The sequence below is a fragment of the Polypterus senegalus genome, chromosome 14 (assembly GCF_016835505.1).
Source record: "Polypterus senegalus isolate Bchr_013 chromosome 14, ASM1683550v1, whole genome shotgun sequence".
Classification (NCBI taxonomy): domain Eukaryota; kingdom Metazoa; phylum Chordata; class Cladistia; order Polypteriformes; family Polypteridae; genus Polypterus; species Polypterus senegalus.
The window spans coordinates 4,111,021-4,131,141 of record NC_053167.1 but is presented as its reverse complement, the minus strand read 5'-3'; the positions used below and the strand labels follow the sequence as shown (position 1 = coordinate 4,131,141).

General features: G+C 37.5%; 1 protein-coding gene across 1 annotated transcript in view; it reads left to right on the top strand.

The window, feature by feature from the left end:
- Positions 1-20,121, top strand: part of pabpc1l (poly(A) binding protein, cytoplasmic 1-like) — a 56,402-nt gene that overhangs the window by 15,098 nt on the left and 21,183 nt on the right. The window contains exons 3-6 of the mRNA XM_039736038.1: positions 5,956-6,149; positions 7,561-7,676; positions 17,319-17,458; positions 17,927-18,021. Coding sequence (XP_039591972.1) covers positions 5,956-6,149; positions 7,561-7,676; positions 17,319-17,458; positions 17,927-18,021 — 545 coding nt within the window. The remainder of the gene's footprint in view (positions 1-5,955; positions 6,150-7,560; positions 7,677-17,318; positions 17,459-17,926; positions 18,022-20,121) is intronic.

Sequence of the window (20,121 nt, the reverse complement as noted above, 5' to 3'; positions counted from 1 at the left end):
ATTACTTGGATAAGGTGCAGCTTTTAAGCAAATTGTATAAAGAAGACTACTGTAAAGCTCTTAAGGGAAGGTTACCATTATTTTTTTTTAATGTCCAACCCCAGTTTAAATGCACAAGTACTTTTTGACAGATGTAATAGTGGATGAATACTTGTTGAAAGTATGTTTTTCACTTTCTTTTTATTCTCTGATAATAGGGAGCATTCACGAAAACTGAGAAAACAAGTACCACCCAAATCTGCTTACTGTAGATACTTGTGGGTAATCTGACCTACAAATTTTTCATCCAAATTGTGGAAAAATGTCACCCGCAGATAAGTTGAATGTGAAATTTAAAACTAAATAGTTGTGGAAAATCATACAAGCCATACACCTATATACTTTTTTTTTTTTTTTTTGCAACCTAACGCAGTGCTTATTTGAAGTGAAAATACCCGTTTTTACTTGTAAGATAGTAGCTGTGTAAGCCCGCACTGTAAAAAGCACAGGGTCCTAGAAACTTTTGAAATCATCAAGGGGGAAAAAAATTGAAATGTAGAGATGTCAGGTAATTGAAAGGAACTACTCTGGGCATCTTTCTCCTAGGAGATTTTGTTTTGCTAACGTGCTTGCCTCGCTTGTGTATTAGTGGCAGGAGGAAAAGTAAAAGCGATACCTTTTTGATGATGTGCTTGTCTCATTTCTGTATTAGCCGTTAAGCAAGTAACTTTCTGTGGAGGTTTCATTTTGTCGACATGCTGGCCTTGCTTGTGTGTCCTTGGAGGTGGAGCCCTTGCCCTGACTCCACCTCTCACTTCCAGGATGTACACATATATACACTAGGGGCTCTGCCCTGTGCTTGCTTTGCTCACTAATTCCCGAGCGGTCACTATGTGCCATCCTCCCCCCATCTCTGCCACTTGCATATGTGGATTTCACTTTCACCAAACAACAAATCTTGATTCTCGCAGATACGCTTCTTCATCGGGAAGAAATACTACTTTTCCTAGATGGCAACACAAATTCACGTTTCAGACTTAGTTTAAAGCCGAACAATATCTACATACTTCTGTCATCACCTATGTCTATTTCTCTTTTTGCTGTTCCGTTATTTCAGATTAATTTCTGTTTGTTGGTGCTAATGTGACCTTTGCCATCAGTTTTTTGAGACTTTCGAATTTTAGTACTTTAATAATCTCTAACCTGCTCTGCATGTGTATCATGCCAACGTTTTTGAACCTCTTTACGACGTTCTACTTTGTCATCTTCCCCCCCCGCCCACAACCCCCCGTCTGACAATAACATTCACATGAATGAGAAGTGAGTGGACCGTGGTTGTAAATGTTTGAGAGGAGAGCGGGACTTGTCAAAATCTTTTGGCAAAAAGTGTTGTCTCGCGGGACTTGAAACCTTTGTACTCCAAGAAAGTCTCATCTCGGGATTTCCTTTTATTATATATATAAAATAAAAAGATGCATTACTATGAAAGCCTTTATTTTTAAAAAGGGTTAACTCCGAAGTATTGCCTTTTTAAGATGCTGCCTTCTGATATCTGGTCTGACTGGTGAAACCTATCAAGGTGGTTTGCTCGATCTTTCAAGAAAGTTGACAGTGTCGATGGCGAAATTCCAAATTCACTGACGTCTTTTCTTTTTGCCGCAATCGAGAGCTGCAAAACTGCAACGTGGTTTTTTTTTTTGTTTGTTTTTTCTTCTCTCTAATATGAACTATCGTTTTTTTTTGTGTCTGCCGTTTCTATAGGAGGGTGACAATGAGTTAAATTCCAATGGATGTTTTTCAAATGTTGTCAAGCAATGAGCAAAATGTATCACTGAAAACAAAAACGGCAAAAACAAAAACAGTACGAGGAAAGTTCGAAGAAAGAAAAAAACATTACAATGTTTTTGGGGATTGTTATGCACAACTGAGCTGCGGCCCCAGAACTAACTGCTCTGTGGATGATTCATTCAAGCATTTCAACGTCTTTTGGGCACTTCGTTGTAATGAAAGTATCTGCTGAGTGTACTTCGTAGTAACCAGATTTCTATAGACTCCTATAATATGGGGAAGCTGTCGGGACCATAAAAATACTTCATTGTAATAAAAATTTCAATGTAAAGATATTTGTTGTAACGGAATTTTACATCTGTCTGTCTGTCCCTCCCTTTATAATATAACTTTGTTAGTGAGGTTCATTCTTCATTTGTCAACATTGACTGTTAAATCTATACTAATAAAAGGCAAAGCCCTCACTGACTGACACTCACTCACTGACTCATCACTAATTCTCCAACTTCCTGTGTAGGTAGAAGGCTGAAATTCGGCAGGCTAATTCCTTACAGCTTACTTACAAAAGTTGGGCAGGTTTCATTTCGAAATTCTACACGTAATGGTCATACCTGGAACCTATTTTTTCGTCCATATACTGTAATGGACTGCAGCTCGATGGCCGTGGGAGGCAGAGTTGCATGTCGCGTCATCACGCCTCCCACATAATTGAGTGCCTGCCTATATAAGGTAAATATTTGCAGATGGACTGTGCTTAGCATATTCATAAGTAAAAATATCTGAATGACAAACTACTGATAATTGTATATTTTGTCCATGAACACGTATTAAATCCAGATAGTCTGTCCGCTTCCTTTCATAGCTTTTCCGATGGTTGTGCTGCTTACAGGCATGTATTTTCGTATTAAAGCATTTAACCAATCACATTTCAGCCATCATTTGTTGCCAGGCAGAGAGGACTTTACAATCCATTGTGCAGGCACTCTAACACAGAATAAATGTCGATTAACCTGTTGCTTCAACCAATCAGATTTTGAGTTGGTGTCAGTACCGCCCTCTAGCAGGCGTACAGCGACGTCGCCGTATTCAGACCCATTGATTGGATAGAAGCCACAGGTTCGATTTTCAGCATTAGCTTCAATGGCGATAGAAAGGGACTTTTTAATGGAACTGAGGTGCACGGATAATCTGTACGACAGTGATTGAACTGTTTTTGAGGAAAGAGGAGGATGGATTTTGTTTACAAATAATCCGAATTTTTGGTGAGTAATTTGTTGCGATTCTATCTGCGATGCAGTGGCTCTATCTGTATTTCTGCATATTAAGATGGTTTTTTATAACCATAAATTAGTTTTTGAGGGGTGGGTTGATTCAGACGGAGCAGTACTGAAGGCCTAGGTGTGAGATGCACGGTCCGCCAATGGATCAGATGATGCATAAATTTAATACAACCCGAAAATAAACAAAACTGTAGAGAGGCCCATGATTAAATGAACGATAAAGAAGCAATGGTGACTTATTGAGGCAGGCAGGCCAGAGCACAATAGCACGGGGCTCGATGTAGTGCGCGTTAAGTCAATCTAAAATGCGCGCTCAGATTCGAAAACACTTATTCTCTCCGAATCTCTGGTGTACACTTAGAGTAATATTACATGGCTCTGTGCTATTGGATCATGTAAGAAATAAAAATAAAACCCTTCAGTTTAACCTGCCTATGTTAAATTAAAACTTGTTCCTGTGAAAAACTAACATTTTCATATTTTACTTAAACACCACCAATACTGGTATAATAGTGTATATACCTGTATTGGTAATTGGTTGTCTTTGCTGTCTACATGTCAATTTCATCCATCCATCCATTATCCAGCCTGCTATATCCTAACACATGGTTATGGGGGTAGAGCCAATCCCAGCCAGCCTAGGCAGGAACAAATTCCCTGGCAGGGCACACACACCCACACACTATGGACAATTTAGGATTGCCAACCTGAATGTCTTTGGATCGTGGGAGGAAACCAGAGCACCTGGAGGAAACCTGTGTAGACACGGGGAGAGCATGCAAACTCCACGCAGGGAGGATCTGGGAAGCGAATCCAGGTGTCCTTACTGTGAGGCAGCAGCGCTACCACTGCGCCACCATGCCACCCATCAATATCATCATTCAAAAAATATTCGGTTAGGCCCTATTTGACACTGTAAATGGAAGTCTTGGGTGAATTCTTAATGCTGATTATACAATGGTTTCTTTTTTTAATTGTATTAGTCCTTTTATTTCAAGTACCTGAATAAAGTATGCATGATTATAATTTGAGGCTGGTTTGGTAATATACAGTATGTTGTAAGCTACCCATTGGGCTTTAGGTTTCAGTACAGAAATGCATGATAATTTCTAACTTGTATGTCATTTGAATGTAGCCTGGTTTTCAGTTCTTTCGATAAACAGTTTTCCAAAAATCTTGTGGATAGATATTTTCAGTCACCTGTCAAATTTCTAAAATTATTTATTCTTTTGTGTGATACCTTTTCACATGGTACAGTCTTTAAGACAGTTTTACCTTTTGTGACTGTTTCTCTAACATTGCTCCCATGAATGGAGGGGTAATTGACCCAGTGGCCCCATAGACTGTTCCTATGGCTACTGTTACTAGTTTTCCATGATGCTAGCCTTGAGCAAGTGATGTTCAGAATCCCCTTGCGCTATCCACACACATACATACGTGTGATGCTAACCACCATATTACTTGCTGCTGTCATGGCTGCTAACCGTGTTTGCCAGTGGGCAGTTTATCCTCTGTTTGTATCGACTTCCAGGTTTTAGGGCTTGGCTTCTTTTATTGGTTACCAAATACTGTACATCTTTGTCAAACACAACCGGTCTATGAAGTATTTAGTTTACAGACCATTATGTAAATTAGTAAAATCAGTGGGATAAATTTGCGTTGCTGTGGCAGTGTTTGTATATTTGAAGGAATAATCCACCCACTTTTTTAAATCTGTTGTCCTGTTGGCAATCTTTTCTCTGCTATCACTTTGATATGCTGTGCTTCAGTGGTGGCTGGTGGGGAAAACTACAAACGGCAGCAAACAATATAACATCCATAGAAGAAAATACCAACTTGCTTGTGTTGCCTATTCTACATAAGTTTTATAACTGTATTTTCACTAATGGAAAACGCTTTTATTTTTGCTTCAACTATTGTTAGTTAATTGTGGGAAGAAATCATAGTAGTGCACAAACAGGAAATGCATTTATATAAGACTAAGCTTTTAAATTGAAGGTCAGCATTAAATCCTCTAAGTCCTGTCTACATCTCAATTGCTCAATCTTTTTTCACTATAAAAAAAACTATGGAATATGTATCAGTCACACACATTGTTTGCATTCTTGCAACCTAGTTTACCAATCTAAAAGCAAACTGTATTGGTGAACACAGGCATTGATCTTCAAAAGATGTGACCCTGCATCATTTCATAGTTCAGTTTCAGAGAATAAAGAGTGATATGTTTCTACGTTAGAATGTATTTTGAAATGCAAAGGTATGAAGTCGGATCTGTCATGTATGACATGTATGTCATGTATGACCCATCTCTTCTGAATGTCAAGAGAGGTTGTGTGGTTTAGACCTACCACTTGCCAAAAAAGAAAATGTAAAAAGACATTAACCATTCATAATTGTTGGTGGAATAATAAAAAAATATATAAAGAGCTTATGAGCAACTTTGCAGTGAGTATGCCCTGCCAACATGTTTACAGTCTTCATAAAATACCACGAATATTTCTGATGATAGGTGTGTCATTCCAGTTTGTCTTCTACAGTAGAGGCAAAGTAAAGGTAGGGTAAGCCATTACCACTATTTTAAAAAGCTTTAAAAATGTCTTGAAACGTAACTTGAAGCCAGTGTAAAAATGTAAAAACTTGATTTTGATTCTGTGTAAGCTCATGCCCTTCTATTTAAGTTACAAATATGCATTGTCTTGATCTTCAGACTTGGAACTCCCTTTTTGTTCCATCCCCAAATTCACTTTTCAGTTTTCACTGTGCCTCCTTGCTAAACTATAGGTTTCACAAAGGAAGACAGTTTTCAGGAACAGGCACAATTTAATGCAAGTGAACTTGGTGATAGGCTGTTGCTGCGTTTGAGGATGTTAAATTTGTTTGTTTTATGGAAATTCTTTTCTTTCTACAGCTGAATGTGCTTTGGATACTATGAATTATGAAGTGATTAAAGGTAGACCAATAAGAATAATGTGGTCACAGAGAGATCCAGGCCTGCGGAAGTCAGGGGTTGGAAATATATTTATTAAGAATATGGATGAATCAATCGACAATAAAGCTCTGTATGATACATTCTCTGCTTTTGGAAACATTTTGTCATGCAAGGTAAGAATGCTGAAAATTCTGCATAGCTTTTTCCATGAATGTGTATAATGTAATGCAGGTAGATGTTGGGTATGTTAATTCCACAGATATGAGCATATAAAACCCAAAAAATCTTTTATCAACATGTTTCATCTAGGGACTTTTTTTTTTTTTTTTTTTTGTACATAATTAAAAAAAAAAAAGACTCCTAGTATGAATATTTAACAGCCAACACTAATGCTTTGTCATTGCAAAATGTTGACAAATTATTATTGTACATATATTTTGGTCTTTTCTGTGCTTGCATCATTAAATATGACTGGTGTACACAAATCTCAGTAACAGGTTGTATCCAGCAGTGGGCATTCTTTCTCCCCAGGAAATGTTCTTTCTTGATCCAGATCAGACGAGAACCAAAACCCTTCCCTTTATAACCATGGCCGAAAAATAATCGGATTACAGAGATGTGGTACAAAGAAAGATGTGTATTTAACTTGCTTTAGATAATAACTTCCATTCCCATAATACGACAGTGTATAATCCAATTATACATACATACTCGGGCTGGAGGGAATCCAAGGAACTGTACAGTCTTCATCGCCAGTTCAAGTGGGTAAATGCTGATGACCATATGCCCCATCTGGCAGAATGTTCAACAGCATAAAGACACTTCTGACTTTGTGCTGGATCCTCTTCGTTATAACCACTCACTCGTTTACATATTTATAGAATTCTTGTCAGATATATGCAACTGCCAGATCTATTTTTTTTCCCGGACTGAACCCAAATAACTCCTTTATCTGCTCTCATTTGAGAAACTGGTTTTAACCATATTGGTCAAGCAGACATCAGCACATGCTTTTTGTTCTCGTTCTCTCTTTCTCTCTCTCTCTCTCTCTCTCTCTCTCTCTCTCTCTCTCTGAATTGCATTGCTTTGAAATAAACTTAAGGCCTGTTTCAATCAATATAGAAATTCATGCCCCTGGAATTCGTACTTAAATTGTTCATGAGCCAAATAGGGTGTGTCGTCTTTCAGTTTTCTACCATGAATCTCCTCAGCCAGCTCATCTCACACATCTTTACTTTCAGCTGGTTTCTTTTCTGTGGATTATGCTCATATGAGTAAAATCTAATACAAATAAACTTTACAGATCATAATGACATACTGCAAACATTGTCCACACAGGTAAGCAATTTGTTTGTGATTCAGTGTCCTAAGTACTGATCAAATCCATGCTGTCTGAGGAGTGTGGTTACTGGAAGGGAAAGGTGACACAAATAGGATTCTTTCTTAACCCAAGACCTGTTTGTGTTAAGGATGTTGGTGCCAATATTTCCTTCATATGTACAGAATTAGGACATAGTTCTGGAAGTAGTCTATAGCAGTATTTTAAGTGTTTATTCTTATTCTGTATAACTGGCTGTGTTACAGGTTGTGTGTGATGAGAATGGTTCTAAAGGATATGGGTTTGTTCATTTTGAAACACATGAAGCAGCGAACAGAGCCATAGACACTATGAATGGGATGTTGTTAAATGACCGCAAAGTGTAAGTATTTCAAGGAGTTTAACAAATTTGTGTCCTATAAAGTTAAAAAGACTGTTCTCATTTATATTGCAAGCATATAATGCCTTAATTTAAAAAATGACATTCCAGTAAAAAAATTAGGATTATATTATATGCCGAAGTACAGTTTTTTTTGGCAAATGGCTAGAAAAGGCTGCTTAACAATGAATGCAGTATTAACCATTAGAGATTAAGTTTACATAGAAAACTTGTGTTTTGCTTCTCAAGTACAAAGGCGTTTGTGTGGTGTTTTTAAATGCCAAGCTCCCACAGAATTTTGCACTGCTTGACCTGGACCCTTCCATGAATATAGGCGCACGACTGCAAAGCTAGGTGTAATCTTGAATCATAGTTTTCACTAATAGCACACCCTACTGTATTAAAAACAAATGTTTAACTAGAACAAACTTTGATGCACATGTGCTCAAATAGCATGCTGTAGTTCTAGGCCAGGGGGTGTTTTTCAGTATTAAAAAGCATTTCAATAATTTGCAAAAAAGTGTACAGTTGTGCATGACAAGTCTAAAAAAGATTCCGCTTGTTCGTATGTATTTTTTATGAAACGTTTAGCATTGTCCAATATTAGCAGCTCAGTCCAAAACTAGTTTCCTCTACTCATTAATGGTCATAACACTAAAATGAAATGGTTTATATATATATGCATTTTATTAATTTTCATCTGTAAATTCTTCTGTATTAATCTTCCAACTTCAGCTAATTTACCAAAACTAAAAATTGTAAGACAGGTGGACTGAACTGGGGAGACGGACCGAGAGACTCTTTGCCGACTGCTTGTGATGGCATAAGACCACACTCCTGTGTTACAAAACACTTTCTCAGATCATCTGGGGCCTCATGTATAAACGGTGCGTACGCACAGAAATGTTGCGTAAGAACTTTTCCACGTTCAAATCGCGATGTATAAAACCTACACTTGGCGTAAAGCCATGCACTTTTCCACGGTACCTCATGCCTTGTCGTACGCAAGTTCTCCGCTCGGTTTTGCAAACTGGCGGCACCCAGCGTCAAAGCAATGGTACTGTTCTTGTGTGATTACTCATTATTTTCATGACGCGGCTTTATAAATACACGAACTAACCGCATATTGTTTATTAGTGTAATGCATCTGATTGTAATTAACTCGTAACAATATAATGGTCCAGGGAACAGCCATAGTATTCCAAATGCCATAACTGCTTTAGCGTTGTTACTCTCACCTCTTCTTCTTCTTCTTCTTTCAGCTCCTCCTGTTAGGAGTTGCCACAGCGGATCATCTTTTTCCATATTTCTCTCACTGCACCACTCGGGATATTTATATCACTGTATCTGAGTGTGAATCACAGCAGCAGCTGATCGGAAAGAGAATTATCGGTATACGGCATTAAGCACACGCTGTCTCTGCCACGGCAAAACGTTTCAAAGCCTTTCCTGTACGGACCTCGCGGTTCAAAACAGTTTAATCCCAAGAACTTTAAATGCAGCCAATCAAGTGCTCCTTGTAGAACTGTTTGTACTTATAAGTACAATCACCTCACTGTAAACTTGCACTACAGTTATAATATCGCACAACCTGAGCCACTTTATAAAGCGCGTATTTACATATGATGACATATCATTTTTAAGGTGAAATGCAGCAAAATATGTTTGTTAAATTATACAGATAAAACTTTAACTTCATTTAAATAATCTATATTCTTCACTGGGAGTGTCTTTAAGGATAGAATAATTAAACATGTACTACGAAGATATTTCAATGTTCTTTAAACGTTTTGAAGAATTGGCGCTAAGCTTACAGATGGCTTAACGTCTATTACAGAGCTGATTGTATGGCGATCGGTTACTTGGGGAAAGAAAAGCACTGACTGCAGTGACGGCTACGCCAATATATATTGAATATAAAACAGAAAGAAAAAAACAACACAGCTAAAAACGCAGAGACAAATTTCGCAAAAGTTAAATGCTTGTGTCATGAGCACGAGGCGGCTAGTGTCTGCAACATACGTGGCCATCCACCGTGCATGACATTGGCGGCGAAGGAGCCACCGATTCTTCCTCTGCCCAGTGCCACCACAAGCTTAGAGCAGCCCCTGAGTACTGCTGCAATAAATTATTTCATCGAAGTGAAACATGTTTAATAACGTGCTTTAACTCCTATCATCATGAAAATGACATCACGTATACATCTCAGTATTTTAGTTATTCAGAGAGCTGTAATATCACGAATGTAATGGACTCTGTGTCCAGTTGGAGGAAGAGAGCCGGTTTAAGAAGCAAGTAGTGATTCACACACATAGAGCACATAGAAAATCAAATACAAAACAAAGCATTTAACGTGCTACTTTAATTACGATGTGATTTTAGAAACTGGTTAATTAAACAATTTTAAGATGAATTTTATGATGTTCTACTTTAATGACAAAATAAACTACGTGATTAAAGTGGAAATGTCGAGATTGAAGTTGACATTTCGTGCTTTTTCCCCACCGTGTGGCTTTTTTCTCTGTACCCTAATAAGCTTTCATATGACACTCAGACAGTGGGCTTACAACTCGGCTTTCCACGGCGACTTTGATATGTGACTTCTTTTTATTTCCGCACTGTGCGATTTTGTGAATGTGAGCTTTCAAGTTTCTCCAACACGCTATGTCACTCGATCAACTTCCTTTTGTTGATTATACCACGGCTTATTTGAACAAATAGTATGTTTTTCCTTTGCCTCCACTTGGTATTCGCTGAAATTCTTATGTTTCCCCCCGTGCTTTTCCCATTGTCTTTTCACAGAAGGCTGCGCTTAAGAGCGATTTATATTGATTTGCATATTCAAATAGGCGTAATTCTGGGAGGATTTGGGGCGCTACATAATGCGCGTGCACGAGCGTTAGTTTTCACGCTGATCGGGATTTATGTAGCGGAAGAACATGGAAGTTGGAGTACGCACAGATTCCTGCATCTGGATTTTTCTGTGCGCAAGCACATTTCGGCTTTTGTGCTTACGCCATGTTATAGTGCGAGTTCTACGCACGGCGTTATACATGAGGCCCCTGGTCTTAGCTCATCGTTGCGGGTTAATTTCTCTGATAGCCTGGATTGGCAAGCGAGAGGGTTCCCTGTTGGCATAAATTGGCATGGACAGTAGACATGGAACAAGAGAATGATGTTAGATGAGCAAGATAGGAGTGGAGATTGCTGTAGGGTTACTGAGACAGATCAATACTTGGGTATGTCTTGTATTTAATGAACAGTCCTTTTTAAGATTCTTTCAACCACCCCTCCTTTTGTTTCCTTGTGTATCCCTTAATAGCAGTTTGTGTACTGAAGTGGTGGAAAATTGCAGAACGAGCCTACAATTAAAGCAACAATTGACTTGGTTTCATGCAGTAATTGAACATATTCAGTTATGTTTGTCTTTAAATTGCCTCATGTCACATTTTAGTTCTGAAGATTTAAAAATGTGTGTTTGTTTTGAAAACCATTGATTGAGGCAATTATGCACTGCCCTCATGCTTCAGTATACCTTGCAGTACTGTAGATTCTAATGTCTGGATATGTAATTTAGAATTTGACAATTTTTCTAGACATTTCAGTGTCAGGCTTTTGATGATTGTGATAGATGTGTTGGGTGCTACTCTAACATGTTAAGAATTTAAAGTTGCTTAATCTGTTTTTTTTTTTCTCAATACTTACACTGTTCTAAACATTCATTGTTGTCCTGTATATTAAGTTTGGATTCGCTTATTTTTACGTTGCACATATCCACTAAAGCCCATTATCCTATACACCATTTACATAATTCTTTACAAATCCTATTTATGCAAAATAACTTAAGGAAAAATGAATAAATTGGAGTGACCTACAGTGGATAAATTCAAAGTAATATTATTGTAATGAAATTAACAGGCGGTAATGGACTCGACTCTGGTTAAGTGAAAACCAAAAAAAGGCTTTGTTGCAACCACTATTGTGTAGTAATTATGCTGCTGTGTTTTGAAAATGAGGGACAAAATGAATTGGGTCAACTAAGGCAACTAAATGCTACTGTATTTTTCATTCCACCAATTGAATATTAAACCTGTCAGAAAAATGTCTAGGATATACCACACTCCTAGACTCCTTCACACAGTGGAAAAGTAATAAACATACAAAAAGTACACCCTCAAATCACTCCTCCAAAATCTGTGTATGTATGCATGTACACTGTGTGCACAATTATTAGGCAAGTGAGTATTTTGACCATATCATTTTTAATGCGTATATTCCAACTCCAAGCTGTATTAACTTGAATGCTTATTGGATTTAAGCACGTCAGGTGATGTGTATTTGTGTAATGAGGGAGGGTGTGGCCTAAGGAGATCAACACCCTATATCAAGGTGTGCAGAATTATTAGGCAGCAAGTTTTCCTCAGGCAAAATGGGCCAAAAAAGAGATTTAACTGACTCTGAAAAGTCCAAAATTGTAAAAAGTCTTTCAGAGGGATGCAGCACTTTTGGAATTGCTAAGATATTGGTGTGTGATCACAGAACCATCAAACATTTTGTTGCAAATAGTCAACAGGGTCGCAAGAAACATGTTGAGAACAAAAGACGCAAATTAGCTGCCAAAGATTTGAGAAGAATCAAACGTGAAGCTACCAGGAACCCATTATCCTCCAGTACTTTCATATTCCAGAGCTGCAACCTACCTGGAGTGCCCAGAAGTACAAGGTGTTCAGTGCTCAAAGACATGGCCAAGGTAAGGAGGGCTGAAACCCAACCACCACTGAACAAGAAACATAAGTTGAAACGTCAAAACTGGGCCAAGAAATATCTGAAGACAGATTTTTTTCAAAGGTTTTATGGACTGATGAGAGTGACTCTTGATGGACCAGATGGATGGACCTGTGGATCAGTAATGGGCACAGAGCTCCACTCCAACGTGGAGGTGGGGTACTGGTATGAGCTGGTATTTTTAAAGATGAGCTAGTTGGACCATTTTGCATTGAAGATGAACTCAAAATCAACTCCCAAACCTACTGCCAGTTTTTCGAAGACACTTTCTTCAAACAGTGACACAGGAAGAAGACCATGATTTTTATGCAGGCCAATGCTCCATCACTTGCATCGAAGTTCTCCACTGCGTGGCCAGCCAGTAAAGGCCTTAAAGATGAAGGAATAATGACATGGCCCCCCTTCCTCATCTGACCTAAACCCTATCGAGAACTTGTGGGCACTTCTAAAACGCTAGATTTACGGGGGAGAAAAACAATACACCTCTCTGAAGAGTGTCTGGGAGGCTGTAGTCACTGCTCCACAAAAAGCTGATCGTCAACAGATCAAGAAACTGACAGACTCCATGAATGGAAAGGCTTATGACTGTTATTGGAAAGAAGGGTGGCTATATTGGTCATTGATTGATTGATTGATTTTTTTTTGAAATGTCAGATGTTTGTTTGTAAATTTTGAGGTGTTTGTTATTCTCACTATAACAGATGAAAATAAACAAGTGAGATGGGAAAATTTTCATTTTTCCTTTAGTTGCATAATAAATCTGCACACTAATAGTTGCCTAATAATTGTGCGCACATATGTATTCCCCTGATGTTCACACTCACATTTCCGTTGTGAAACATTCAGGTTTCAGGTTTATTAACATTTTGGATTGACTGATAGCACTGTGTTTGTTCCATATTAAAATTAATCCTCAAAAATACAACTTGCCTAATAATTCTGCTCTCCCTGTATAATGGTCCAAAACGTTTGTGTTGTAATTGGTGTTTGTGAATCCTAAATTGCAGTGAACAGTTTAACTGGGAAGCACTTTTAAAAAGAGGACTGTCCATCACATCAGATGATCCCTTACGGTCCAATCACCTCTATTGAAAAGGTTTATATATTCTTCCAAGATGTGCCTCTTCCACAAAGAGCATAGAGAACAGGAATGATGAAGATACTGTATGCTCCCTGATGTTAATGCAACTTTCTGTTTGGAGAAGGTGTTTATTTATTTTTTTTTTTTTTTTTGAACAATCAAAAGTCCCACTATTTCGTATTCGCTGGTCTTGCTTAAATTTCAATAAAAACTGAAAAATGGAGGTGTTCTAAAAGTTCTGATCACTAGTGCAAGTATTGCTTTGATATATCTGTCTTTGGTGTTGCAGTTTAATGGGCAGCAGTATGTATTTAACATTGTAGTAGGGATGTCATGATAAAAGAATGTTTGATTCCTGTACTTGTGAAATTTCACAATACTTAATACCTTTCGTACTTTTTCCTGTATATTAAATCTATAAAAAGTAATAGTAACAGGAGTTTTAAAATAGTGGTATGTTGGTGAGAGAGTTTCATTTAGAAATTGCAATTCTGAAAGTGCGGACATTCCCGTGAACAAAATGTAAGTATGCGCAACCACACGTAAACCATACCATGAAATTAATATTGACAGTTAAATATTTCACTCTGGATTTATTTTTGTTCATATGTAATGCATGCTTCTACAAAAGCATACACATTTGTACTACCAGTATGAAATTTCTTAATTTCATACATTTCTATTGGGTATTAAGATTACTTGTTGACTCGAGCTTTTTTTTAAATATATTGTATTACACAGAATGAATTAAATCAGGTTGGTGATAAATTCTCTTTTCACTAAAACAATAAATTATATTGAATCAAATACTTTAAAAATCACTATATATTGAATTGGCAGGCAAAAATCATAATCTCTAATCAAGAGGTCTCCCACCCCCTATGGTATATCCTTTAAGTAGTATCTCCACCAACTATAATTTAAGTAAACTAATATTGCTATTCATAATAACATACAGTGGAAGGGTTGAATGTTAGTGTGTAATAACAAATGGGAGAATTTTAGCTTCAAGAGGGATTTCAGCATTCCTCATGAATATTATAGACCCAGATTCTTACCATGTGCACATCTTAAATTTATTTTGACATTTTCTTTCCAGTAACTGAAAAATATTGCTTAATACAAATTAGAATTTTTAATTTTGTATTTTTGGTGAATTCCAAGATATTTCAGTACATATTTAAAAAAAAAAAACTTTTTAAAATAGTATTTGTTACAGCATGCTTTTAAAGTCTGATTTGTATCATTTGCATACTTATAGAAATGAAGTGTTTTCTGGTCCAACTAACTGGCATAATTTGCATCGCATTATGCTTTGAAGCACTAAATGAATTTTCACTTAATGTAATTTCATCTCCAATGTAAACCAGAGAAATTGCCACTTGATTTAATAATTGCCTCGGTTTTTACTTGCTACAACTGTTAATCTGCTGGTGTGTACAGTCCTATATGCATAACCGATAATGGTACATACAAAGTTTCCTCTGTGACAGTTAACTTTTTATAAACCAGTTATAAAATGGATCGAGGGGCATCTGTAGATTTGCTCAATGTAATCAAAGGATGAATGCAAAGCCTCTGTTCGCTTTTAGAAGCTGCGTACAACACATTGTTAAAATGCAATTCATTTCACCATTTTTGTCTCCCCTTTACATCCTACAAGTTGAACATTTAAAATTCCCATCAGATCAGTTACATCATTGCATGCTCAAAGCACACATGAATCTATTTCCGGACTAACTCTGTATTGGTAAAGTAGAAATAACTTAAGCCTGTGTGGGTTTTTTTTTTTGACATCCCTACACAGGAGTACTTTTGGATTGTAGCACTCAAACCCTACATAATCTGATATTATGCTTAATTAGCAAAAAATATCAGTTCATGCCTTTATATGCTCATACCAATTTATTCACAAAACCAGCATTAAATCCTGGGACCAAATGAAAGAAACATTTTAAACCTGTGAAAGGTTTATGCTGCTAGACTCTTTGCCTCCTTTTGTAAGTTTTGGAATAGTGTCACTATGACAATGTAAACATTGTTGTTTCTTAATACTGTATCTGCTACTCTAAAATTAAAACATGTTTTTCTTTTAGCATATTTTTTAGGAAATTAAATTGAGCTTTTGCTAGGTAACAGTTGGCCTTTGAATAAATTTTGCGTTTTTATAAGCTTTTAGGACCAATTGGGTTATTTTGACTAAACCTACTGAATAATGCAAATCTGCACAGCAAGACTTTGCATGTAGAATCAGAAAAATTGCTTCCTACCTTGTGAAATGTCAGACTTGAAGGCAAAATTCGGTTTGAACATTTAGATGACTTTCAGGTATTTGCAGGGCTTTATGATGATATTAATTTTGTAAGATGGTACATGAAATTGACTGTTTAACCATGCAGTTGTGTACCTGAGATCACATTTAGTATTGTAAGTGCAGTAAAGGAATAAGGAAAAAGACTTCCAAGAACTTCCACACAGAGATTATATTAAAAGCACTGATCAGTGTTAATGCGGAAAAAATTCTTTCTGACCTTCCTTTCTTATGTTTTTATATTTTTGTTTTCCGTTAAATGTTCACAGGGTGTACACTATTGATTACTGGTATAAGGTGCACAGGGACTATTAAGTTTTAATATGTGGGTTGCGAGGTGTCCATGTTACAACAGTGGTGGAAAGAACATTGTTTTTCTCAAGTAGAGAGTTATTAATCCGTTGATTACAAGGTACGTTTTTTGCATTGTCCACTCTAAGCAAGATGTATCATGGAAAAATATGTCCTCTAACTTCAAAGAAGGCAGTCACAAAGCCCAGATGAGAATGCAGAACTTTGACAACGGAGTGAGGAAGCAATTAAACAGTTCAATTTGTATACTTTATAACTATTACCTCTTCTAATAGATCATGTCGTCTTAGTCTTAATATGCTCAACTTTATCACCTTATCTGGTCAACTAAAGCCACAAGTAATTTAGGACTCCTGTTGATTCTCCCATTACTCTGAACGTTGCTTTCTTAGAAGTGTTTGTGGATCATTTTATCAATCTCATCACCGCCTCATTGGAGGAGAGGCGTTTGAGCTTTCCCATTAGTTTATCCTTGCTTTCTAGTGGGATTTTCATTACTCGTTTACCTCCTGTTCATGGCCTTAATGTCTTTGCATTTGAATGTTTCAGTAGTTACTGGCCATAATGCTTTTGTTATTCATGCAAGGCATCATTGATGGAGAAATGTCAGTCAGTCATGATCCAACCTGCTATATCCTAACACCGGGTCATGGGGAGGGGTTCTGCTGGAGTCAGTCCCAGCCAACACAGGGCACAAGGCAGGAAGAAATTCCGAGCAGGGCACACATGGGACAATTTAGGATCACCAATGAACCTAACCTGCATGTCTTTGGACTGTGGGAGGAAACCGGAGGAAACCCTTGCAGACACAGGTTGAACATGCAAACTCCACACAGGGAGGACCTGGGAAGTGAATGCAGGTCTCCTTACTGCGAAGCAGCAGCGCTACCACTGCGCCACCGTGCCGCCCGATGGAGAAATGTACGTTGTGATAAATGTTTTGTTGGAATATTTTGTGGAAGAATAGATAAGTTAGATAATGTTTTTTTAATGTGGGGGGTGGGGGTTTTTGTTTGGATTTTTAGGATTCTATAAAATACCAATGGATATTTAAGAATGTAGCTGTACACCATATTTCTGTAGTTTGTGTTGGACTGTGTTTGATTTCTTTTTTTGATAAACATTTTAGTGTCTGATAATGTGCTTTTCGTTGTAGTTTTGTGGGTCATTTCAAGTCCCGAAAAGAGAGAGAAGCAGAGTTTGGTGCCAAAGCAATGGAGTTTACTAATGTTTATATCAAGAACTTTGGGGAAGATGTTAATGATGAAAAGTTAAGAGAGATATTCTCTCAGTATGGTAAGATTTTAGTGTCTCTACTGCAGCTTGTTTTAAATGTTGACATTAACATTTCTGTTATACCTCGTGCTCAAACATTTCACACATTTTCCAGAATGTGTACAGTTAGTAGCTTGTAGTAGGGCTGCCATGATTATTCTACAAAATCGACTAATGGATACAAAACTTAGTAATCGTCCCTGCCCTCACCCAAAATTGCACACCACTAAGCTATGATGGTCTGTACAGTTTTTAGTTGCCTGATGGGAGCTGCACCATATTCTGCAGAGGAGGATCCCTCCAGATAGCATCCTGAAGTCTCCTGTATGTGGGAATATTTCACTAGAAAGATTTGACCAAATCATTGTTCACAATATAAAACTGATGGTGTTCCATGCACAGCCTAAAGAAGAAATGCTTTATGCTTAATATCTCAAAGTTGTGAACTATAGCCAATGCACTTTATTTGAAATTTTCATTCTTTTGCAGGAAGGACCCTGAGTGTAAAGGTTATGGTTGATGAAAGGGGCCGGTCTCGGGGATTTGGATTTGTTAATTTTGAGAAGCATGAAGAAGCACAAAAAGTAAGTAAAACATACTTCTCACCAAAACTTTCTGAATTCTACATTAATATACACTCACCTAAAGGATTATTAGGAACACCATACTAATACGGTGTTTGACCCCCTTGAACTCATTGTCATGTTCAAGAAACCAATTTGAAATGATTCGAGCTTTGTGACATGGTGCATTATCCTGCTGGAAGTAGCCATCAGAGGATGGGTACATGGTGGTAATGTAGGGATGAACATGGTCAGAAACAATGCTCAGGTAGCCCGTGGCATTTAAGCGATGCCCAATTGGCACTAAGGGGCCTAAAGTGTGCCAAGAAAACATCCCTCACACCATTACACCGCCACCACCAGCCTGCACAGTGGTAACAAGGCATGATGGATCCATGTTCTCATTCTGTTTACGCCAAATTCTGACTGTACCATTTGAATGTCTCAACAGAAATCGAGACTCATCAGACCAGGCAACATTTTTCCAGTCTTCAACTGTCCAATTTTGGTGAGCTTGTGCAAATTGTAGCCTCTTTTTCCTATTTGTAGTGGAGATGAGTGGTACCCGGTGGGGTCTTCTGTTGTTGTAGCCCATTCGCCTCAAGGTTGTGCGTGTTGTGGCTTCACAAATGCTTTGCTGCATACCTCGGCTGTAACGAGTGGTTATTTCAGTCAAAGTAGCTCTTCTATCAGCTTGAATCAGTCGGCCCATTCTCCTCTGACCTCTAGCATCAACAAGGCATTTTCGCCCACAGGACTGCCGCATACTGGATGTTTATCCCTTTTCACACCATTCTTTGTAAACCCTAGAAATTGTTGTGCGTGAAAATCCCAGTAACTGAGCAGATTGTGAAATACTCAGACCGGCCCGTCTGGCACCAACAACCATGCCACGCTCAAAATTGCTTAAATCACCTTTTTTTCCCCATTATGACATTCAGTTTGGAGTTCAGGAAATTGTCTTGACCAGGACCACACCCCTAAATGCACTGAAGCAACTGTCATGTGATTGGTTGGTTAGATAATTGCATTAATGAGAAATTGAACAGGTGTTCCTAATAATCCTTTAGGTGAGTGTAGAATATAGTCATAGAAATTTTTTTATTTTTTTTTTTTAATCTGGTATAAACATTAATCTCATACTTTGAAGTTGATGATGGTTTTAGTGTGTATACTGATGGTTTTAATCTTCAAGAGTGTGTCCTTAGGCTCTAATATGACAACAGAGCAAAATTGTATTTTGCCAGAGACAATCAATTTTTTTGTTTTTAATGTAATACGTTGACTGGTATGCAAGATGTTAGATAAGCAATTTAACAACTGTAATTAAAGTTTTTAGACTTAATGAAGGAGTGCCCATGTAAATATTTGATTTAAAGACATAACTTAATTTGTCATTTCATTAGATAATTGCTGAAAAACCTAATCTTAACACCCTCAACAGCTACATGTTTAAATTTTACTAGATGGTGATTGTTGCCAAATTGTTTCTATAGATGAAAAATATGGGTAACTTCCTCACCTTATTAGTCATAAGGCATTTTTCAGAATCTGTTTCATTTTGCTTGTATATTTTGCTTTATGCAAAAGGGCACAGGTGCTGTTACAAAAAGGGAAAACTTGCACTCAGATCTAGCAATTAATGTGGAAAAATGTCAATCAAGTGCCTAATGGAGCTCACCCTAAATTTAATATCTCCTCCTTAGTTAATAAAGTATTCCAAACTGGTAGGGTGATTGGTAAAAACTTTACTACCAAAGATAACTGGCCTAAGGGAAACCTAGCAAACTCTCAGTGTTGGTTCCTCTGGCTTTCAAAATGGGCCCACACCTACTCAAACAGTGGCTCTTGTAGGCTTATTTAGTCTGCAAGCATGACACGTAGCAGTTTGTCCATGGTTAAACTTTGAAATTGTTTCCAAACATCCTTCTCTTTAATCCCATACAGTTCCTTTTGACTAACATCAGAGAAATGTTTACTATAGCAAGATTGCATGAATATTTAAAAAAAATCAGACTGCATAAATTGTTCCGTCTATTCATTGCTGTAGTTTTATAGCCTCCTGGGCAAATAGGAATACCTAGGTGCCAAATTACTCCTGTCATGGTGTGATATGTTCTT